The sequence below is a fragment of the Helianthus annuus genome, chromosome 17 (genome assembly GCF_002127325.2).
Source record: "Helianthus annuus cultivar XRQ/B chromosome 17, HanXRQr2.0-SUNRISE, whole genome shotgun sequence".
Classification (NCBI taxonomy): Eukaryota; Viridiplantae; Streptophyta; class Magnoliopsida; order Asterales; family Asteraceae; genus Helianthus; species Helianthus annuus.
This window is the reverse complement of record NC_035449.2, coordinates 20,021,241-20,040,142: the sequence shown is the minus strand read 5'-3', so window position 1 is coordinate 20,040,142 and position 18,902 is coordinate 20,021,241. Positions and strand designations below refer to the sequence as shown.

The window sequence follows — 18,902 nt, the reverse complement described above, 5'->3', positions numbered from 1 at the left end:
CGTCCTGGGGGTCCACACAGCGCAGTAGTGGTCCCAAGAAGGATTTTCGGTACAAGATACCGTTGTTCATTTCGTACTGTAGGGCTTTGTTTTGGATCTTTCTTGCTTCCGCTTTGTTCTCAGGAAGCACCCCCTCTCCCAAGTATTGGATGATAGGGGTCATCCATGATGTCTGCCCTGTTTCGATTACGTTAACTTGGCGCAGTAAAACCGATGGGTTTTTGAGTACCTCTATCCTTACATCCTTGGCTAGATGTTGAAAGGAGGTCGAGGCGAGCTTGCTCAGGGCATCTGCGGGCTTGTTTTCTGAGCGATTGATATGTATGACTTCGTGGGTTTTGAATTGTTGGAGCAATTCTTTCGCTTGTTCCAGATATAAAGCCATGACTTCACCCTTTGCGTCGTATATGCCATTTACTTGACTGGCTATCAGGAGTGAATCCACATGTGCGCGCAAGTTTTTTGCTCCCATCTTGATGGCGAGGCGTAAGCCTGCCAGAAAAGCCTCATACTCAGCTTCATTGTTGGTGTTCTTGAAGTCGAGCTTAATGGCGTAAGTAAACTCGTGCTTTTCTGGGCTCACTAGACGTAAACCTGCTCCCGCGCCATCTTCATTTGATGCCCCGTCAGTGTAAAGCATCCAAATCTCCTCTGCTGTGTTTTCCTTGGGCGTCTCTACCATCTCGCACTCCTTGATTTTATCAGCCGGCACTTCTGTGATGAAGTCGGCGAGGACCTGCCCCTTAATGGCTGGGCGCGGCCTATACAAGATGTTATGGCCGCCCAGTTCAATGGCCCATTTTGCCAATCTGCCTGATGTCTCAGGCTTCTGAAGTATAGTGCCAATGTGGAAATTGGTAAGCACAGTTATCACATGGCCTGTGAAGTATCGGCGCAATCTTCGGGAGGCGTGTAGTAGCGCAAGAACCAGCTTTTCCATTGTGGAATATCTTGTTTCTGGGTCTGTGAGTATCCTGCTGACGTAATAGATCGGGGTTTGCACGCCGTTCCTGTCTACCAACAATACTGACCCTACTGCCTTATCCGAGGAGGACAAGTACAGCACAAGGGGCTCTTTTTCAAACGGTGCCGTCAGCGTAGGGAGTTCGATCAGACACGCTTTCATTTGTTGAAAAGCTGTTTCGGCTTCCGGGGTCCATTTGAACTCTTGCTTCTTCACACAGTTGCGCAACGTGCTAATGAAGGGATACGACTTTGCGGCGTGATTGGAAAGAAATCGATTTAGCGCGGCCAGCCGGCCGGCTAGTCGTTGCATTTCCTTGATGTTTCTTGGCGAGGGCATTCGTTCTATAGCTTGTACCTTCTCTGGGTTCACCTTGAAACCGCCGTTTGTGACAATGAAGCCCAGAAACTTTCCTTCTTCCATGCCAAAGGAACACTTGGCTGGGTTTAGTTTCATATTTACGCTGCGCAATGAGTTGAACGTTTTTTCGATGTCTTTTAACATTTGGTCCTCTTCGGGACTTTTCACCACTAGATCATCGATGTAAACCTCAATGTGCTTTCCGATGTCACCTGCGAAGGTTTTGTCCATCAAGCGTTGATAGGTCGCGCCTGCATTCTTTAAACCAAAAGGCATTTTGGTGTAGCAGAATATTCCAAGATCAGTCCTGAAGGCTGTCTTGTCTTCATCTTCTAGCTTCATCTGCACTTGATGGTATCCTTTATAGCAATCCAGAAAGCACTTCCATCGGTATGGCGCGAGAGAATCAATTTTTTTATCGATCTCAGGCAAGGAATAGCAATCCTTTGGGCACGCCTTGTTGAGATCAGTGTAATCAACGCACATGCGCCATCCGCCATTTGATTTTTCTACCATCACAGGGTTCGCGACCCAGCTTTGGTATCTTACCTCTCTCAGGATTCCAGCCTTGAGCAGCTCACATACTTGCTCATTCATCGCTTTTGTCTTATCCGCGCCTAGGCTGCGCCTTCGCTGGGCTTTTGGTTCTACAGAAGGGTACGTGTTTAAGCAATGTTCGGTTATGTTGCGCGGGACGCCGGTCATATCTGACGGGGTCCAGGCAAAAATATCCATGTTGCGGAACAGCAGTTGCTTTAAATGTTTTCTGATGTCTGACGAAATGGCGTGGCCAATTGTCACTGTCTGCTCTGGGTATTTGCGGTTTAGGACCCATTTTTCTGGCTCGGTCGTAGAGACCTTCGCCGCTTTTGTTGGGCGCAGCTCTTCAGTTGACATCACTTCTTTCTTGGCGTATATGATTGCGACGCCTGTCTTGGTAGGAAAACCTATGGCAGAATGAGGTGTTGAAGTCACCATGTTTAGTTCGCCTTGTGTTTCCCTTCCAAGAAGCACATCATGCCTTGATTTCACTGGCATTACCATAAAGTTCACATTTGTTGTTCTTGAATGTTTCCCGTCACATAGTGTGACAGGGAAACTGATTTGGCCGAGAGGGAAGACCATTTCGTTGCAAAAGCCGGACAAAGGATAATCGACTGGCTCGAGTCTCGCTTTGTCTTCTTCATCGAATTGATTGAAACATTGTTCGTAGATGATGTCGGCTGTGCTTCCTGGGTCGATGAAGATGTACTCTGTTTCATAGTGACCAATTATACCAGTAATGACGACTGGTCGTGTAGCGCGAGGACCGCCGCGCACTACTGGGAATATGACTTGCTGTTCTTGCCAAGAAGGCTCGTAGGGCCGTTTGCCCTTTTCTCTCGCGGTGTATCTTGGTCCGTTGACCATGTGAGTCTCTAGCCGTCTCACCTTTTTGTGGCTGCCTTCATCATGACGCTGGAGTTGACGGGTGTCCTTGCGTACATTCTTCACTAAATGGCTTAGCTTGCCGCTTTTGAGCGCTCTTTCGATTTCCTGGCGCAAACTGTAGCAGTCATCGGTCAAATGCCCCGAATCTTTGTGAAAATCGCAGTATAAGTTAGGGTCTTGCCCTTTCTTGTTTGTCATCGGCCTTGGCGCCTTGAAATCGACATTCTCCGTCATCAACACCTCTTTTGGAGTTTTTGTGAGCGGAGTCCAGTGTTTGTCGCGGTTGTCGTCTCTGACTGCTTTCTTGTAACCGATTCGGTCAATCGTATCTCGCGCATCTTCTCTGTAACGTGGCCTGTCGTCGCGGCCTCTGGGTCTCTCAGACTTCCAGTCATGACTCTTGTACTTGTTGCGCTTGTTGTTGTTGTTGTCGCGCGGCCTCTCGTTTGCTCTTGAAAATCGATCTTCGGAGTAATAACCCTTTCCACCAGCAAGGGACTCCTCGGTTTGCGCGACGATCTTTGCTGCTTCCATCAGTTTATCCCACTCTTTTGGCATCCCATCTTTGCCTGTGATGGTTCTAATGAGGCTATCACAGCGTATAGCCTTCTTGAAGTGGCAGCGCATGAGTTGCTCACTGACGCCGCCAATCTCTAAACATTCTTTGTTGAAACGCGTGATGAAGTCCTCCAGACCTTCACCATCCCTTCGCCATATGTCTTCTACTTCCGCCGTATCACGCTGATAGCGACGTTGTTGGCTAAAATAGCTTAAGAATTGTGTCTTGAAGTCTGTCCATGACTTAATTTTTCCGGGCGGAAGGCTGTCAAACCAGGCGCGAGCCGCTCCGGTCAGCGTTTGAATGAACAGGTGGCACCACATGGGCATGTTCCAACCTCCCATGCAGCCCACACTCGTGAATGTTCTGACGTGGTCGTCTGGGTCAGTCAACCCATTGAATTTCCCAACGGTTGGGGGTAGCTTCTCTCGTGAGAGTGGTGCGAGTGCGATTTTCGGGATAAACTTGGAGTGTTCCGCAGCTTCCGCTGGCCTGTAAGCCAGGCGGAAATCTCTTTCAGCCTCTTCTGTATAGCCAATGTGTTGTCTTGGCTTATAGTACTCGTGGTTTTTTGGTAAACGATTGAAGACTGACGACTCTTCATCACCTTCCCATGTAGGATCATATGGGTCGGTTTCTTCCCATTCATTGTTCATGTTGCGCGGCGTGAGCCGGCTGTGAACAGGGCCTCGTTGAAGGTTCGACGGATATTCATAGTGACTATCCGTTTCCCCTCTTGTATCGCGCGTGTCTTGTACGCTTACACGTCTTGTAGGGGGAGGCCTGTTGGTTCTGCCTTGAAGATTGGCTGGTGGTGGCATTTGGCGCACCCCCTGACTAGGAGGAGTGACCAAGGACGGTTCTGCCGTCAACACTGCTTGCTGCGCGATGAGCGATTGGTATGCTGCATTGATAGTGGCGATGTTCTTGGCATACCACGAGGCTGGGGTTTCGCCCTCTGGTAAGCCAAGTAATGCAGATACATTTTGAGGTGGCACCGGGTTGGACGGTCCTTCGCCGTTGTTACCTGGGGTAGCCATTTGTGTGATACGGGTAACGCTCCCGCGCTGACCCCCCGTGTTGGTGATCTCAACTTCACCTATCTCTTCGATTTGGGCTTGGAGGTTTTGGACTCCTTCACCCAAGGCCGTGTTGGAGTTGGCTCCGAAGCCGAACTCTGGAAAGATTCCTTGACCGGTCATAGTCGAAGGATGAAAAGATGTCAAAGGCTCAAATAAAGAAGATGAGGGTGGTTATAGAAAAAATCGGTGGGCGCCAATGAAGAAACACGGGTTCTAATTAAGGTATTAATTAGATGGGTTTATGTTCCTTTCATAGAGGTTAATCTTCTTTTAGGTATTTGAGCTCCGACTGGTTACTCAACCTGCAAAACAGAACACCGTTACTCGTTAAGAGGGGAATGTGGGGGTTTCCCTCTTAACCGGGCTCCGGCGTGAGAATAAGCGATTGCTTTGAGAGTAATTAAGTAGTAAAGAGTGAGAGCCGAGAGAATGGAATCCTTAACCTGTGAAGTAAGGTCTCTATTTATAGCCGGAGAGGTGTAAGAGGTTGTGGGCTGATGGGCCTTGGGCCAGAAACGGACAACAACGAATATGCTCTTTGCCTCGCTGGCCTCGACTGCTTAGTGGCTTCTAGATGCTCGTCGGTGCTGGCGCACCTTGATTGGAGCCACGTGTCATTGTTGTCGGCCTTGTTGTCCCTTCTGTCATCAGCAGACAAGTGGAGATCGTGGGACAGTTGTCCCCGTCTCTTGATTGGTGCCATGTAGGCGTCCTTGTGTACTTATCGTCAGAAGATCGTGGCGCACGATTGAACAGAGCCTGCTGGACGCTCATTGGCTCTTTTTACTGCCACTTGTACCCTGTGTACCTCTGTAGGTAACAGCGCGTCTTCCTATGGAGAGGATTTTGTTTGGTGGCAACTAACCCGCGCGGGGTTAGTGTGTTCACTTATACCATTGTTTTTATACTAAGTGTTGCTATCTGAGTTCATTATGTGCTCTTTCTCGCGCGGGGCTAAGTCATAATGTGACGTAAGCTGCGCGAGGCTGTTATTATCAAGTTGTTATGCTAAGGAGTATGGTCTCACGTGCAACCTGTTATGAGGTTTGCGCGACTTTTTGGGACCATACCCCTTCAGTGTTTTCTAAAACGCAATGGACTAAAAACACATAAAAAGTGTTTTACCTAAAACGCAATGCACCAAAAACACAAATAAATGTCTTATATGTAAAACGCAATGGCCAGAAAACACTTAAAAATGACTCATTCTAAAACGCAATGGACTGAAAACACCTAAAAAATGTGTTTTACCTAAAACGCAATGACTAAAAACACTTAAAAATGTGTTTTTTTTTAAAACGCAATAGCCAGAAACCACATAAAACTCTCTTATTTCTAAAACGCAATGGACACATAAAACTGTCTGTCACTGTGAACTGTCTGAATTGTCTACGAATTACTGTCTTCGAAATGAGCCAATTTCTGGAAAATTAATTTTTCTGATGCGTTTTTAGTACAGCAATTTAATCAACCCCAGCCAGGGGCTCTGCCCCTTGGACCCCGCCAGGGGCTGCCGCCCCTGGGACCCCGCTACCGGGGGCTGCCGCCCCCGGACCCCCGCAAAGATCGTAAAACGCAATGAATAAATCAAAAACCCAGATCATGAAAATGAAATTAAAGAATTTCTTACATGGATTGAAGCCGATTTCTTCATCAATTGACGAAATTTGAATGATAGAAACACTTATCAACACTCGAATCGAACGAATCGAGTGATTATCTCCAAAATCACCGGAAAAACGAGATTTTTTTTATGAAATTAAACTGAGTTTTCTTCCAAAAAAACTGAAGAACACGTTGATCGGGTTCTGAATCATTGATTGGTGATGAAAATCGCACTATAATGTAGTGATTATTGAGATAGAAAGTGAAGAAATAGTTGAAGATGGTGGGTTTTTGAATTTACTGGGTTTTGAAAAACGAAGAAGAAGGAGTTGGATTGACTAAAATACCCTTTCTCTTTATTTTAAAATTTGCCACATGTCATAATACTAAATGTTATATGAAAAACCCTTCAATTTTAGAAAACCTTGCAAACCCAATGCATGGTCCACATTTATCCACGTGTCCCAGCCATCTTCATTTCTTTTTTGCTTTTGAGGGCACATTGGTCTTTTTATATTTTCACTTCTCTCCTCTTGTCAGATCACTAACTCTCTATTTGTCATTTGTAGAGCATCAAAAAGATCAAACTCTCTCTTTCTTATTTCACTTTCTTATCCATGTTTTATGTATCATTTTTCTTGATGAAGAAATCCAACATTTTACCAATCAAAATTAGACCGAAATGAAGAACAAAAATCAGATCGATCAATCCCTGACGAAGAACGTGGTTTTGTGATGAAGATGTTAATATATGAAGCCAGATCCACGTGAAAACCCCTTCCAGATCTCGTTCCATTCCCGTTTAGATCTCGTTTGTCCACATGTTTCATAATGTTGTTACAGATCTGGATATTTGTGAGTTTTTTACACTTTTTTAGTTTATATAAAATATGATTTGTATATGTTGTTTCAGATCTTGATATTTGTGAGTTTTTACACTCTTTTAGTTTTATGCAACATATGTTTTCATATATGTTTGATTCTGGGTATTTCGTATGGATTTTTCTGATTTTGTGGAGTTTATGTTAGTTGATAACTTGAGCATGTAGGTATGAACTTTTGAAAGATGATTATAAATATTAAAAATATTCGTAAAACCTGGTTGTTAATAGTTTTTTGTGTAATGGTTGTTTTAGAGATGAAACATGATTTTTTTTTTTTTTTTTTTTTTTGTTAAAATGGTTCTTAAAATGGGTAAATGTTTATGTAATTTGCAGGTTTTTATTTTTGTGTTAAAAAGTTATGCTTGGTTTGGTTGCTTGTTTGGGCTGTTGATCTGAATAGTAACTGTTTTTTGTTGGTTTGGTTGCTTTATTTGGGGCTTTTGATATGAATAGTAATTGTTTTTGTGATGTTGTTTGGGGCTATGAATGTGTTAATATTTCTGTCTGGTTAACGACTTAACGGTTATCTTATCTTTTTGTTATTAGACAGTGATGGATACAAGGGAAATAAGATCCAATTCTCGGGACCGTTGGTTTCGTTAAACGTGGATCAGATGCTCAAGGATCATGACCATGTTTATGTTACAGCACAACACAACTAACACGTGTTATAGTTTGAACTTCTCGGACATGCATGTGTTACATGTGACATGAAACCCATGTACAACGTAACACGTGTTACGTGTGACATGAAAACACATTTTTTTAACTTCCCTGGCATACGCACACCCACATGTTTACAAACCGTTTCAAGACCGACCCAAACAATAAAGCAAGGGTAGCCGCTGAAAAGCTAAGGCAGACTGTCAAAGGAAGCTCCACCATTTTCTTAGTGCTATGTATTTTCGTTTACTAGTAATATGTAATGTGAGACTCTTATTGTTTTATCTAGTACATGATGTTAAAACGGTATGGACTTAACACATTCTGGAAGTCTTAACACACGTTATTTCAGGTATACTATGTTGTTATTAAGTTACTATTGGAGTTTATGCATCCATTATGGAAGTCTTAACACACGTTATAATAGAGGCTTAACACACGTTATACATGTCAGGCGCGTAACACATGTTACAGTATGTATATACAAAATGGGTGTGCATACAAATCATTGGAGTTTATGCATCCATTCTTAGTACTATGTATTTTCGTTTACTAGTAATATGTAATGTGAGACTCTTATTGTTTTCTCTAGTACACGATGTTAAAACGGTCTAGACTTAACACATTTTCTGTTGGAGGCACCCGTATTTGTACCTCTGCTGTTACAGTTACTATTGAAGTAGGCGCTAGTCGGGCGGTGGAGTACCGACTAGCGATTAATCGGGATTAGTCGGATTGAGATATTTACATGTAATTTTTAATTATATATATGCACACCCATTTTTATACGTGGTTTTTAAAGTAGACATGCTTTAACACCTTATTAACCAATTGTTTATAAGTAATTGGCATAAATTTATAAGGTTTGGTCAAAAAATAGCCGACGTATGCCAAAATTTGGCCAGAATAGGATCGTCATTGACCGCCTAGCAATTAATCGGTCGTTAATCGGTGAACCACCGATTAGTGATTAATCGGGGACTATTCAGAGACTAGTCGGGATTTTTACAACAATGGTGCTATGTATTTTCGTTTACTAGTAATATGTAATGTGAGACTCTTATTGTTTTCTCTAGTACACGATGTTAAAACGGTCTAGACTTAACACATTTTCTGTTGGAGGCGCCCGTATTTGTACCTCTGCTGTTACAGTTACTATTGAAGTCTATGCATCCATTCTGGAAGTCTTAACACATGTTATAATAGAGTCTTAACACACGTTATATCAGGTTTACTCTGTTGTTATTAAGTTACTATTGGAGTTTATGCATCCATTATGGAAGTCTTAACACATGTTATAATAGATGCTTAACACACGTTATATATTTCAGTCGCTTAATACATGTTACAGTATGTATATACACATCATGGTGTTTTGGAAACCACTAGCTTATACATGACACCATGTTAAGTTAAACCAAGATTATAACAGAGTCTTAACACATTTTATCCCAGGTATACGGTGTTACGATATTAACTTGTATGTTCCATATTAACTTGTATGCTCCATATTAACTTGTACACGTGTTACGATCAGTATATGCACATCATAGTGTTTTGCAAACCACTTTCATATACATGAATACAAGTCGGGTTACAACAAGATTATAATGGATGCTTAACACATGTTATCATATGTATACAAGTGGGGTTACAACAACACTACGATATTAACTAAGCTCACCACTAACACATGAATACAAGTCGGGTTACCACTTTTGATATACATGAATATAAGTCGGGTTATAATGGATGCTTACATGTTATCATATGTATACAAGTGGGGTTACAACAAGATTACGATATTAACTAAGCTCACCATTAAACTCATCGCCCCCGTCGACTGTTTTCACCCTTGTCACAAGTTAATCAATTACATGTTCCGAACAGACACATTGTAACACATGTTAGATCAGTATATACACATGATGGTGTTTTGTAAACCACTAGCTTATACATGAATACATGTCAGGTTACAAAAAGATTATAACAGAGGCTTAACACATGTTATACATTCCAAAATGTGCAAAGCATGTTAGAAACGAACGAAAACTTCTTACAACATGAAAACTTCTTTATGGATCTGTTACAGCATGAACCACTAACACATGTTATAAACGAATGAAAACTTCTTTCCCAAAAGAGTTTACTTATTCAATGTCCCCGCATTAACGTCGCCTACATCCATCCAGCTTGTCAATTGAATATCTTTATGGATCTGTTTCTATAAATCAACACACGTTATATATCATTCTAACAGGTGCTTAACACATGTTATGGGTCTGTTTCTGTAAATAAAACAACCCAACAAAAAAGAACACTAACTGTTCAGATCAAAAGCCCAAACCAGCAACCAAACCAACAAAAAAAAACAATTATTGTTAAGATCAAAATCCCCAAACAAGCAACCAAACCAACAAAAATCCTGTTCAAAATCTCATCCTAAACTTTTCGATTTATTTAAAATACATGAACATTAACCATTACTAGATCTTGATTGAAGACAGGGGAGAGGAGAGAGAGAGAGGGAGAGAGAGAGAGAACATTAACCATTACTAGATCTTGACTCCGACGACGTTCCGAACTCCGGCGCCACCAACCACCCACCCTCCACCACCTTCTACAACCACCCACTGTCGCCGCTATCAACCACCAACACCCCATAATGAACCAGTCACCACCTTCCACCAACCACCAGATCTGCAACCACCATCGTCTTCTGCAACTGAATCATGCTTTGATCTGCAACCACCATCGTCTTCTGCAACTGAATCTGGAATTAGTATTTCTTGAAATCTTGAAGGTAGATATTTTAATTCTGAAATGAGACCATCTTCTTCTTGTTCTTCTTCACGTTTGTGGGGTGAGGGAGGAAAGAGATGTGATAATTGTGAGTAGAGAGTGGGAGAGAGAAAAAGGGATATGATTTTGAAATCTCTTATTTGATTTGACATTACAACATGGCAGATGGGTTTGTGATTTTCAATGCTCAAAAAGTCTTTTTTACTACCCAAAATGCCCTTTATGCATTAATTTAAATCTAATATATACACCAAAAAAGGAGAGCCATTGATCTATTAAAGTGAAACCAAATCAAGGGTGAATCTAGGGTTTCCAAGGTTTCTTAAAAAAGATGGGGTTTCTTATAGAGCTCACCCCATACTATGGCTTCCTATCCTTTCTAGCGAAAATTAACTTTCTATTTGATCTTTTCCCTTAAAGGATCAATTTGGTACAAGAATAACTTCATTATAATATTCCTTTGAAGAATCTTTTTGAGTGGTTACGATAAGACGGATTTATAATTCTGTTCCTTAAAAAAAGGATCTATAATGAACATATAATTATCGTTGTATGATTGCATGGGGTAATGGAGTGGGGCTACTAAAAAAATACTTATAATAAACACACACATATACACATATAATTATAGTTCTAAGGTTGGACAATATAAAGTAACGAAGATAGCACCGGATGGGGATGAGATGTTCCACTCGATATAGCACGAACCCGACATAGCCCCAAAAGGTTTCATCTCGTATTAAGATTGTTATACCGACTACTGCAAACAACAACCGTCAAATGACCATATATCTCCATGACCGGCTCAAGGGTAAGGCTAATAAAGCCCTAGCTTTGGGCCTCCTTTCGTTCAAGCCTACTTTAAGATTTTGTTTTAAAATATATATTTATCGTATTGGGCTCGACGGATATAATGAACGGTCCTTTGTTTAGTTAGACTTTGCACACATAATCACATATGTTGTAATGTTGTCCATAAATCTTTGTTACTCATTTAAACTTCATTTATTTTTTTCAAAGTAAAACCCATTAGAAGATAAAAAAATTTATCATGATTTTATTATAAGAACTACCTTCTCAATTATTTTGATACTAAAGTTGTGATATTTAAGTAACTGGCTTAAAATTGTTTTTTTTTTTTTTTTTACTTGAGCCTCATTTGACGGCAAAATCACAAAATCAGCCAATCAGGGGTCTGTGAGCATTTCTTCTTGTTTGCATCAAAACAACAACATTATTTTTTATTAAGATCATAACATCAAAACAACAATATTATTTTTTATTAAGATCATAAGCAAAAGCATAACTTTGAAACGGAATGCTTTATTTTTAGAATTTTCTTTAGGCCTCTAAAATGTTGAGTCTGCCTTAGTTACCTCCTAGCCATTGGAATAAAGAAAAATTAGTTTAAACAGATTCAATACCCAACCACTATATATACACACTCAATAATTTTATTTTCTTATACTAAAATTTTATAGTTCTCTTGGCAGAATTCTCTCAAGTATCCAAATTACGCTAAATAACACAATTTTGGGGATAAAAATGGGAATTAAATGTAAAACGAAGCCGATAAGCAAAATTACTTGCACCCCTCATGTTCGAGATATATGGGATTGAACCCAAAATTTACATTCATGTATTTGTATTGACTATTTTGCATGTTTTATATGAATTTTTACATCTTTAGAATCCCACTAAGTGGACAATAAGGTAGAATTTACTCAATTTAGTAGTAGATTTTAAGGATGTAGGGCAATAGGTAGAGTTTAGTAGTAGATTTTAGGGATGTATATAATAAATTTAAAAAGAAAAATAAATAAGTTTACTTTTTTTTATTATTACATTTTTTAAATAACCCTAAAATAAATTAAAACAAAGTATTAATTTTTTTGGTCAAATGCACACAATGCTATTTAAAGTCATTTCTTTTAGGCGATGTATTCCTTAACTTAATAATAGAAGCATGTTTATGTTATAAAGGTTTATGGGAAGCATCCTGGTGCTATCATATATCATTGATCTAAAAACTAATGCATTAATATATAAAAGGGTTATTGGATTTTATCACCCCCAATTATTGGCTATTGGCCGCTGCCATCCCCAAATATCACTTTGACGCCCGTCACCCCCAACTTAACATTTAGTGTGTTTTGTCACCACGTCGTTAACTGATCACTAACTTTTGATGATGTTACTATACTTTTCGGGGTGTCATAGGGATCTTAGGAAGGTTTTAGGGATCTTAGGACACCCCCAAAAGAATAGTAACAAGATCAAAAGTTAGTGATCAGTTAACGATATGGTGACAGAACACACTAAGTGTTAAGTTGGGGGTGGTGGGCGTCAGAGTGATAGTTGGGGGTGGCAGCGGGCAGTAGCCAATAGTTAGAGCATTCACATCCAACCCACCATATTTTCACCCTAAATTACACTAAAAAACACTACATTTTTTCTCCTTTTCAATTAAATAATACTTTTTTATACCTTTATCATTACCTTTTCTCTCTCCTCCACTCACAACCACTTTCAAAATATATTAAAAAATTATAGGGGGTTAACAGTGTCCCCCCAAATATACAGATGAACAGTAACATTTTCTCTCTCCTCCACTCACAACCACTTTTTATACTCTTTATATTTTAAAAACAACACACACATATTTAGATTCCTTGGATGTAAATGCTCTTAGGGGTGATAAAATCCAATAACCCTATATAAAATAATGTAAATCTTTCTTCCCAGTTTTATGAACTAATATAAATGTTCGAGTCTGAATCTAATTGGAATTTAAATCGTTTAAGGCACCAATGCATATTTGTGACAAGCACTGATCAATCAAAACATCACATAGATTTATCAATGGCATATGTTATTTACTGATAATTGCATCTGTTACATCATTTTCGTTGAATTTAAGGTACAAGATACATGACAAGTTAACCGAAAACAGCTTATCATGTTAACCTTCAATGTCCAACGAAACAAAAGATTGGACTCACAATTTCATATGCTTTGAGTAACAAACCAAATTACAGAAACAATTTGATTTCAGATCAAGAGTCAAAAACATGACACTTATTCTTCTTGTGTATATTCACCCCCTCCCCGAAACAAAAATCAGATTAGCAGTAAAAAAAATTTAAAGAATCAAGGTTGTTGTCAAAACGTCATCACCGTTTTAATTATGTCTACGAGAATCAAGCACGCAGTCCTTGAAAAACTGTGAGAGCTGAGTCGTGTATAGCTCAGGTTCATGCCTAAAATGGTCAACATGCGGGGTTGACTTAAAGTTGCATGATCTAACCACACGCCCCATTCTCTGTTGTGCCTCGATGAAAGACTCAACTGATCCTGCAGGTATGACTTTATCCGCACTGCTGTAAATGTACAACTGTGGGCAGCTTGGTTGTCCTGATTTTAGTTGCACTAGTACGTTAGATAGCCTCCTGGAAAACAAACCATTGTTATTTAATATTAGCTCTTCAAATAATCCAAATTATCGTTCTCAAACATCAAGTTTCATAATTATAATCGCATCCAAACACTATCTTCTACTGTCTAGTTTACTACAGTTAATTATATGATTTTGATTGTTTAATACCATAGAGTAAAATGCCGTTTTCATCCTTGAGGTTTGACCAGTTTTGCGACTTTCGTCCAAAGGTTTGTTTTTCCTCATCTGGATCCAAAAGGTTTGAAATCTTGCCATTTTCATCCGGCTCGTTAACTCCATCCATTTTCCTCCACTAATTCAGGGGTATTTTTGTCTTTTTTGTTAACTTAAAGGGCAATTCGGTCTTTTGAATACTTGTACATTATGCTAAATGCTTGTACATAAAGTGAAAAAGACCGAATTGCCCTTTAAGTTAAAAAAGACAAAATTACCCCTGACTTAACAGAAAAAAAATGGATGGAGTTAACGAGCCGGATAAAAATGGCAAGATGTCAAACTGTTTGGATACAGATGCGGAAAAAAAAAACCTTTGGAGTAAAGTTGCAAAACTGGCCAAACCTCAGGGATGAAAATGGCATTTTACTCAATATCATATAATAACTTTGTGCATCCAAAGACCCTCTAATATGCAGACATCTAATGGATTATACAAGTAAATCGACTTACTGGTGAACGGCTGGAAGATTTAAAATCACGTCAAAGAACTTCTCCAAAATCACTAGCAAAGCGGCTTCACTCATTGTCGGTTTAGCAGCAATGTCCTCGGTATTTCTGTATCCTTTTGCCGCAATACTGTTTTTCTTTAGAAGAGCAGCCGAGAATCCAGAAGCCCAAACCTACAATGCAGTTCACAAATTAAAACTCCCATTTCATAATTCTATAAAAGAATGTTTGCCAAACATCTTTTTATTTTGTATTTTTATAAAAACAGAAAACAAAACTGAGCCCTTAAGTTGATGACACTACCTGTGGGTCCGGGGCTGCAACCGGTGCAGAATCCACAATACATCCCTTGATCCTCTCCATTAGAGTATGATCTTGACTTTGAAACTTCTCCAACATCGCTCCGTATCTGAGATAGAAACAACATTTAAAAAAAAGAAAAAAAATCCTTGGATAAACAAAAACATCCATATAATACACACACACACATACATACATACACACACTATATGGATGCAATTGAACTGAATGTTCAGCGAACAGTTCGTGAACCGTTTCAGTGGAAAGTTCATTTGTGTTCGTTCGTTTAAACGAACACAAAAAAGAAATTTCGTTCATTTAGTTAAATAAACGAACATGAACAGAGGCCGCGTTCGTTCGTTTATGTTCGTGAGCGTTCGGAAACGTGTCCGTTTATGTTCGTTTGGGTTCGATAGTTCATTGGGGTTTTCATTTTTTTTATTTTATATCTAAATACTTCAAAACTCCCACTAAAAAAATATTTAACAAATATTAGTGTATTGTATTTTATTTGAATTATTTGATAAATATTAGGTTAGTATACTTGGGTGGATCTACGTAACCTTTGTGATATAAGATACCGATTTTATTCGAAACATAATACATGTTCCTTTGTATTGTGTTTGTTTCTGTTTATGAACATTCGTTTGTGCTCATTTATGTTCATGAGCATTCATCTGCGTTCGTTACCCAAACTTAACGAACGAACACCAACACGTTCATTTCCTTAATGAACGAACACGAACAGAAAATCTCGTTTAGTAAGTGTTCATGAACAGCTCGTGAACACATAATTTTCTTTACAAACAAACACAAACAAGGCATTGTTCGTGTCCGTTCGATTCGTTTGCAGCGCTACACACACACATATAAAATTCATAAGACTTACATTAGCCATCCAGTGTTGCTAAATGTGTGGAAAACCAAGTTTTTTCCATCCTCTTCATCCAACCAATCAGCAAGATGGTTAACAAGCAGTTCTACGTGCTGTTCGGCTTTCCCTCCAACTTGATAACTTAAAACCTCAGACATCGGAAACGTAAAAGTAATCACATGAAACCCTTTTGACGTATACCAATCAGCGTATTTCTTAAGATGCTTCTGTTTAGCACCTAACCACCCAAGCAAAACCACTACCATTTTAGAGTTTTTCGACAAATCAATGGCGTTAGGGCATGGTAAATGCCATCTGTAAACAACATCTGTAGACGTAGCGTTACATTCACTGGAATAATAATCAAATGGTCTGGGAGATTTTGCCAACTCAGCTGACCAATATACGTCGTGAAGATGCTCAAAACACGGAACTTTAAAAGCCATATTGTTCGAATGACAACTGTTTTCTACATGAAACATTGGAAACCTAAATTTCGGAACAGGTAACGAGCTTCTCGTTGCGAAAGACTTGCAGACGCTAATATCAGAGACCCGAGCCCATTTTGTTTCATTAACCAAATCTAATGTACAACCACTTGCTTGTTCAGATGAAAGAGATGTATCCAACGGTTTAGACGGCCAGATTTTGTCACGAAGATCAGCGGAAACAGAAGCTAATGCAACAGCAGAGGCTGCAACAACCGGTCTTTGAAAAATGCCCGATAACGAACCCATAATCTTGGAACAGGGGATGAACAATATCTGAAACACAAACAAGCAATTTTGCAGATATATACATAAGATAAAGAATTAAAGACCCCACCAACCAAGATGAAAAACGCGCAGAAAACTTCAAAGTTGAAACAAAAACGTGTTTGTTGAAAAGTTGACTGCTTCATTAACATAACATAACATAACTAACTTGTTACCTGTAGCGGGTCTTGGTTGAAGTCTACCTTTGGGCTGCCAATAAACGTGCGTATTGACAGCCCACGTGAAGTCTTATTATATATATACACAGTCAGCCAAGCCAAGCTTGTTCCAACCTACAAAGATTATATAAAAAAATAATAAAGCAAACTTTTTTTTATCAACCCAAGTGGTAAATAATTTTAAGAGGCTAATATTGTTATAAGAAAAGGGGAATAAGTATCTTTTTTTTTAAATATTCTAGGGGTTAGAAGGCCAATTTACAGCCACAACATTGTTGACCTCAACAGCATCAAAGAATCCCGGAAGAAGATGCCATAAATGAGGTGGACAGGGCATGGGTCGGTGATGGATGCAAATACTTCTAGAATATTCCAGTTTACACCCCCAATCAATGGAAAAATTACAAAAATAGGCTAGTTTTTTTAACGGCAAACAATACTAACTTTCCACTAAAATATACATCATAGTTGTTAACGGTGAATAGCGATAAGGTACCTATATGCTACATAAAGAATAGCGATAAATAGCGGGCGTTTTTTATAGATAGCGATACACTAGAAAAAAGTTATATGTCAAAATACCCTCGTATATACGCTATTTTACATGTATATTTAACAAAAGCCTAAAATCCAGCTAGTTTATAGCTATATTTAATCGCTATTTATATTTAAAAATAAAAGATAATTGAAATCCCCCTATTTATGACTACATACTCTGTAAGTCTATAACGACCTTCGACCTATACGCTACGCTATTCACTATAGCTACTATAGCGACCGCTATTGACAACTATGATATACACCAAGATAACAAAACAAAACACGAAGAAAAAACACCAAGAAAAACACGAGAAAAAGACTTAACCATAAATATCGACACCCAAAAAAACCCTAGACACCCTAAAACGGATTATAGTCTAGTTGACCAAAAAGTTTTCCAGAACAGTCAAAATTGGGGGCTAAGCCTCTAGGTTTTAGGTGAATGTCTATTTCGGCAAAATGTGAAATTTAATGACTGTTTTGGTGATTTTCTTAGTCAAGATCACTATTTGTGCCTAAATTGCATGTTCTTCAAACATGAAGGGTAAAGTAAAACTTATGCAATATATGTGATGTCATATACGTTTATTGGCCCACCGCCCATCCCTACCAATAATACTTCTAGGTTTTTCCCTAAATATTCAAAATCAAAATTAATATTATTAATCTTTAAATTTCACCGGTCCAAAAAGGGAGGAGCAATAAAGGGAAAAAGCAATAGCTGTAACTTGTTGTACGGTACAACACCGAGAGATTCATCTCGTAATCATCGTTCGAGTTTCGTGAAACGGAAGCGATTGGTTTGCAATGTAGGATTCGGTTGAATTTCATATCGAATTTTCTATTCAGATAAACCCTAAATCGGCTAAAATAACAATCGAATGCAATTGAGGATGTATAACAATTAAATAAAACCTCATAGAAATTTCGGATGACTTACGTGCGAAAAGAAGAACTCCGGCGGCAAAAACTTCAGAGGAACGGGAAACCTGCAAAGTTGATGCCGTTCCCGGAATTCGTCTGAGACCAATGAAATCAGAATAATAAGAAATAAATTTCTTTATGATACAGGACGTCCTTTTGACAATTTTAGGAAGTTTTAAATTAATAATAAAAATAATAAAATATCCATTTATCTCGTTTATCTCTTTTAGGAAGTTTTAAATTAATAATAAAATATATAAAAAAATAATAAAATATCCATTTATCCCGTTTGGTCTAATGGTTAGTCACTTGTCTTCTCTCTTTGAGGTCTCAAATTCAACTCCTACTAGCATCACTTTGAAGGATATTGGTGGTGACAATGAAGTTTAGAACTAGTCCTCTCTGGAGTCGCCAGTTCGAAACCGAACTGAACCGGGTTTTACCACAGTGGCCTTCGGACGGACAAGTTTTCCCCGGAACTGGTGGCTTGATAGCTCGAATATGCATCCTACTGTGTTCCTGAGTTTAATAAAGAAAAGAAAAGGGAAGAAAGAAAGTATAGAAAGGAAAGAAAGTTTATCTTTCCAATTTGGAAAGAAACAAAATTCTTCCATTCTTTCGCATCTCTATCTCTTCCTCTTTTTCTTTCACCTCATAAAAAAAATCTCTGGAACACCATAACTCTTTTCTTTCCTTCCAAATCTCTTTTCTTCTCTTGAAAATAAAACTCTGGAACACAACCGTTATGGAGGAGGGGATGCATTTGCTCAATTGAAGGGATGCTTATCCGGTAATTTAGTTGGTCGTTCAAAAAAATATCTTTTCAAATCGACAGAATTTAAGGGGCTTGATTCCTCCCT

The 18,902-nt window shown here is 39.0% G+C and overlaps 1 protein-coding gene across 1 annotated transcript; it reads right to left on the bottom strand.

The window, feature by feature from the left end:
* Nucleotides 1-13,203: 13,203 nt before the first annotated feature.
* Nucleotides 13,204-18,198, bottom strand: LOC110921098 (transmembrane protein 53). The gene is made up of 6 exons (XM_022165368.2): nt 18,059-18,198; nt 16,576-16,692; nt 15,660-16,408; nt 14,774-14,879; nt 14,474-14,643; nt 13,204-13,799 (listed from the first exon to the last, which is right to left on the bottom strand). Exons 3-6 carry the CDS (start codon nt 16,379-16,381, stop codon nt 13,532-13,534), a joined length of 1,266 nt encoding a protein of 421 aa, XP_022021060.1. The 5' UTR covers nt 16,382-16,408; nt 16,576-16,692; nt 18,059-18,198; the 3' UTR covers nt 13,204-13,531.
* Between the last annotated feature and the right edge of the window lie 704 nt (nt 18,199-18,902).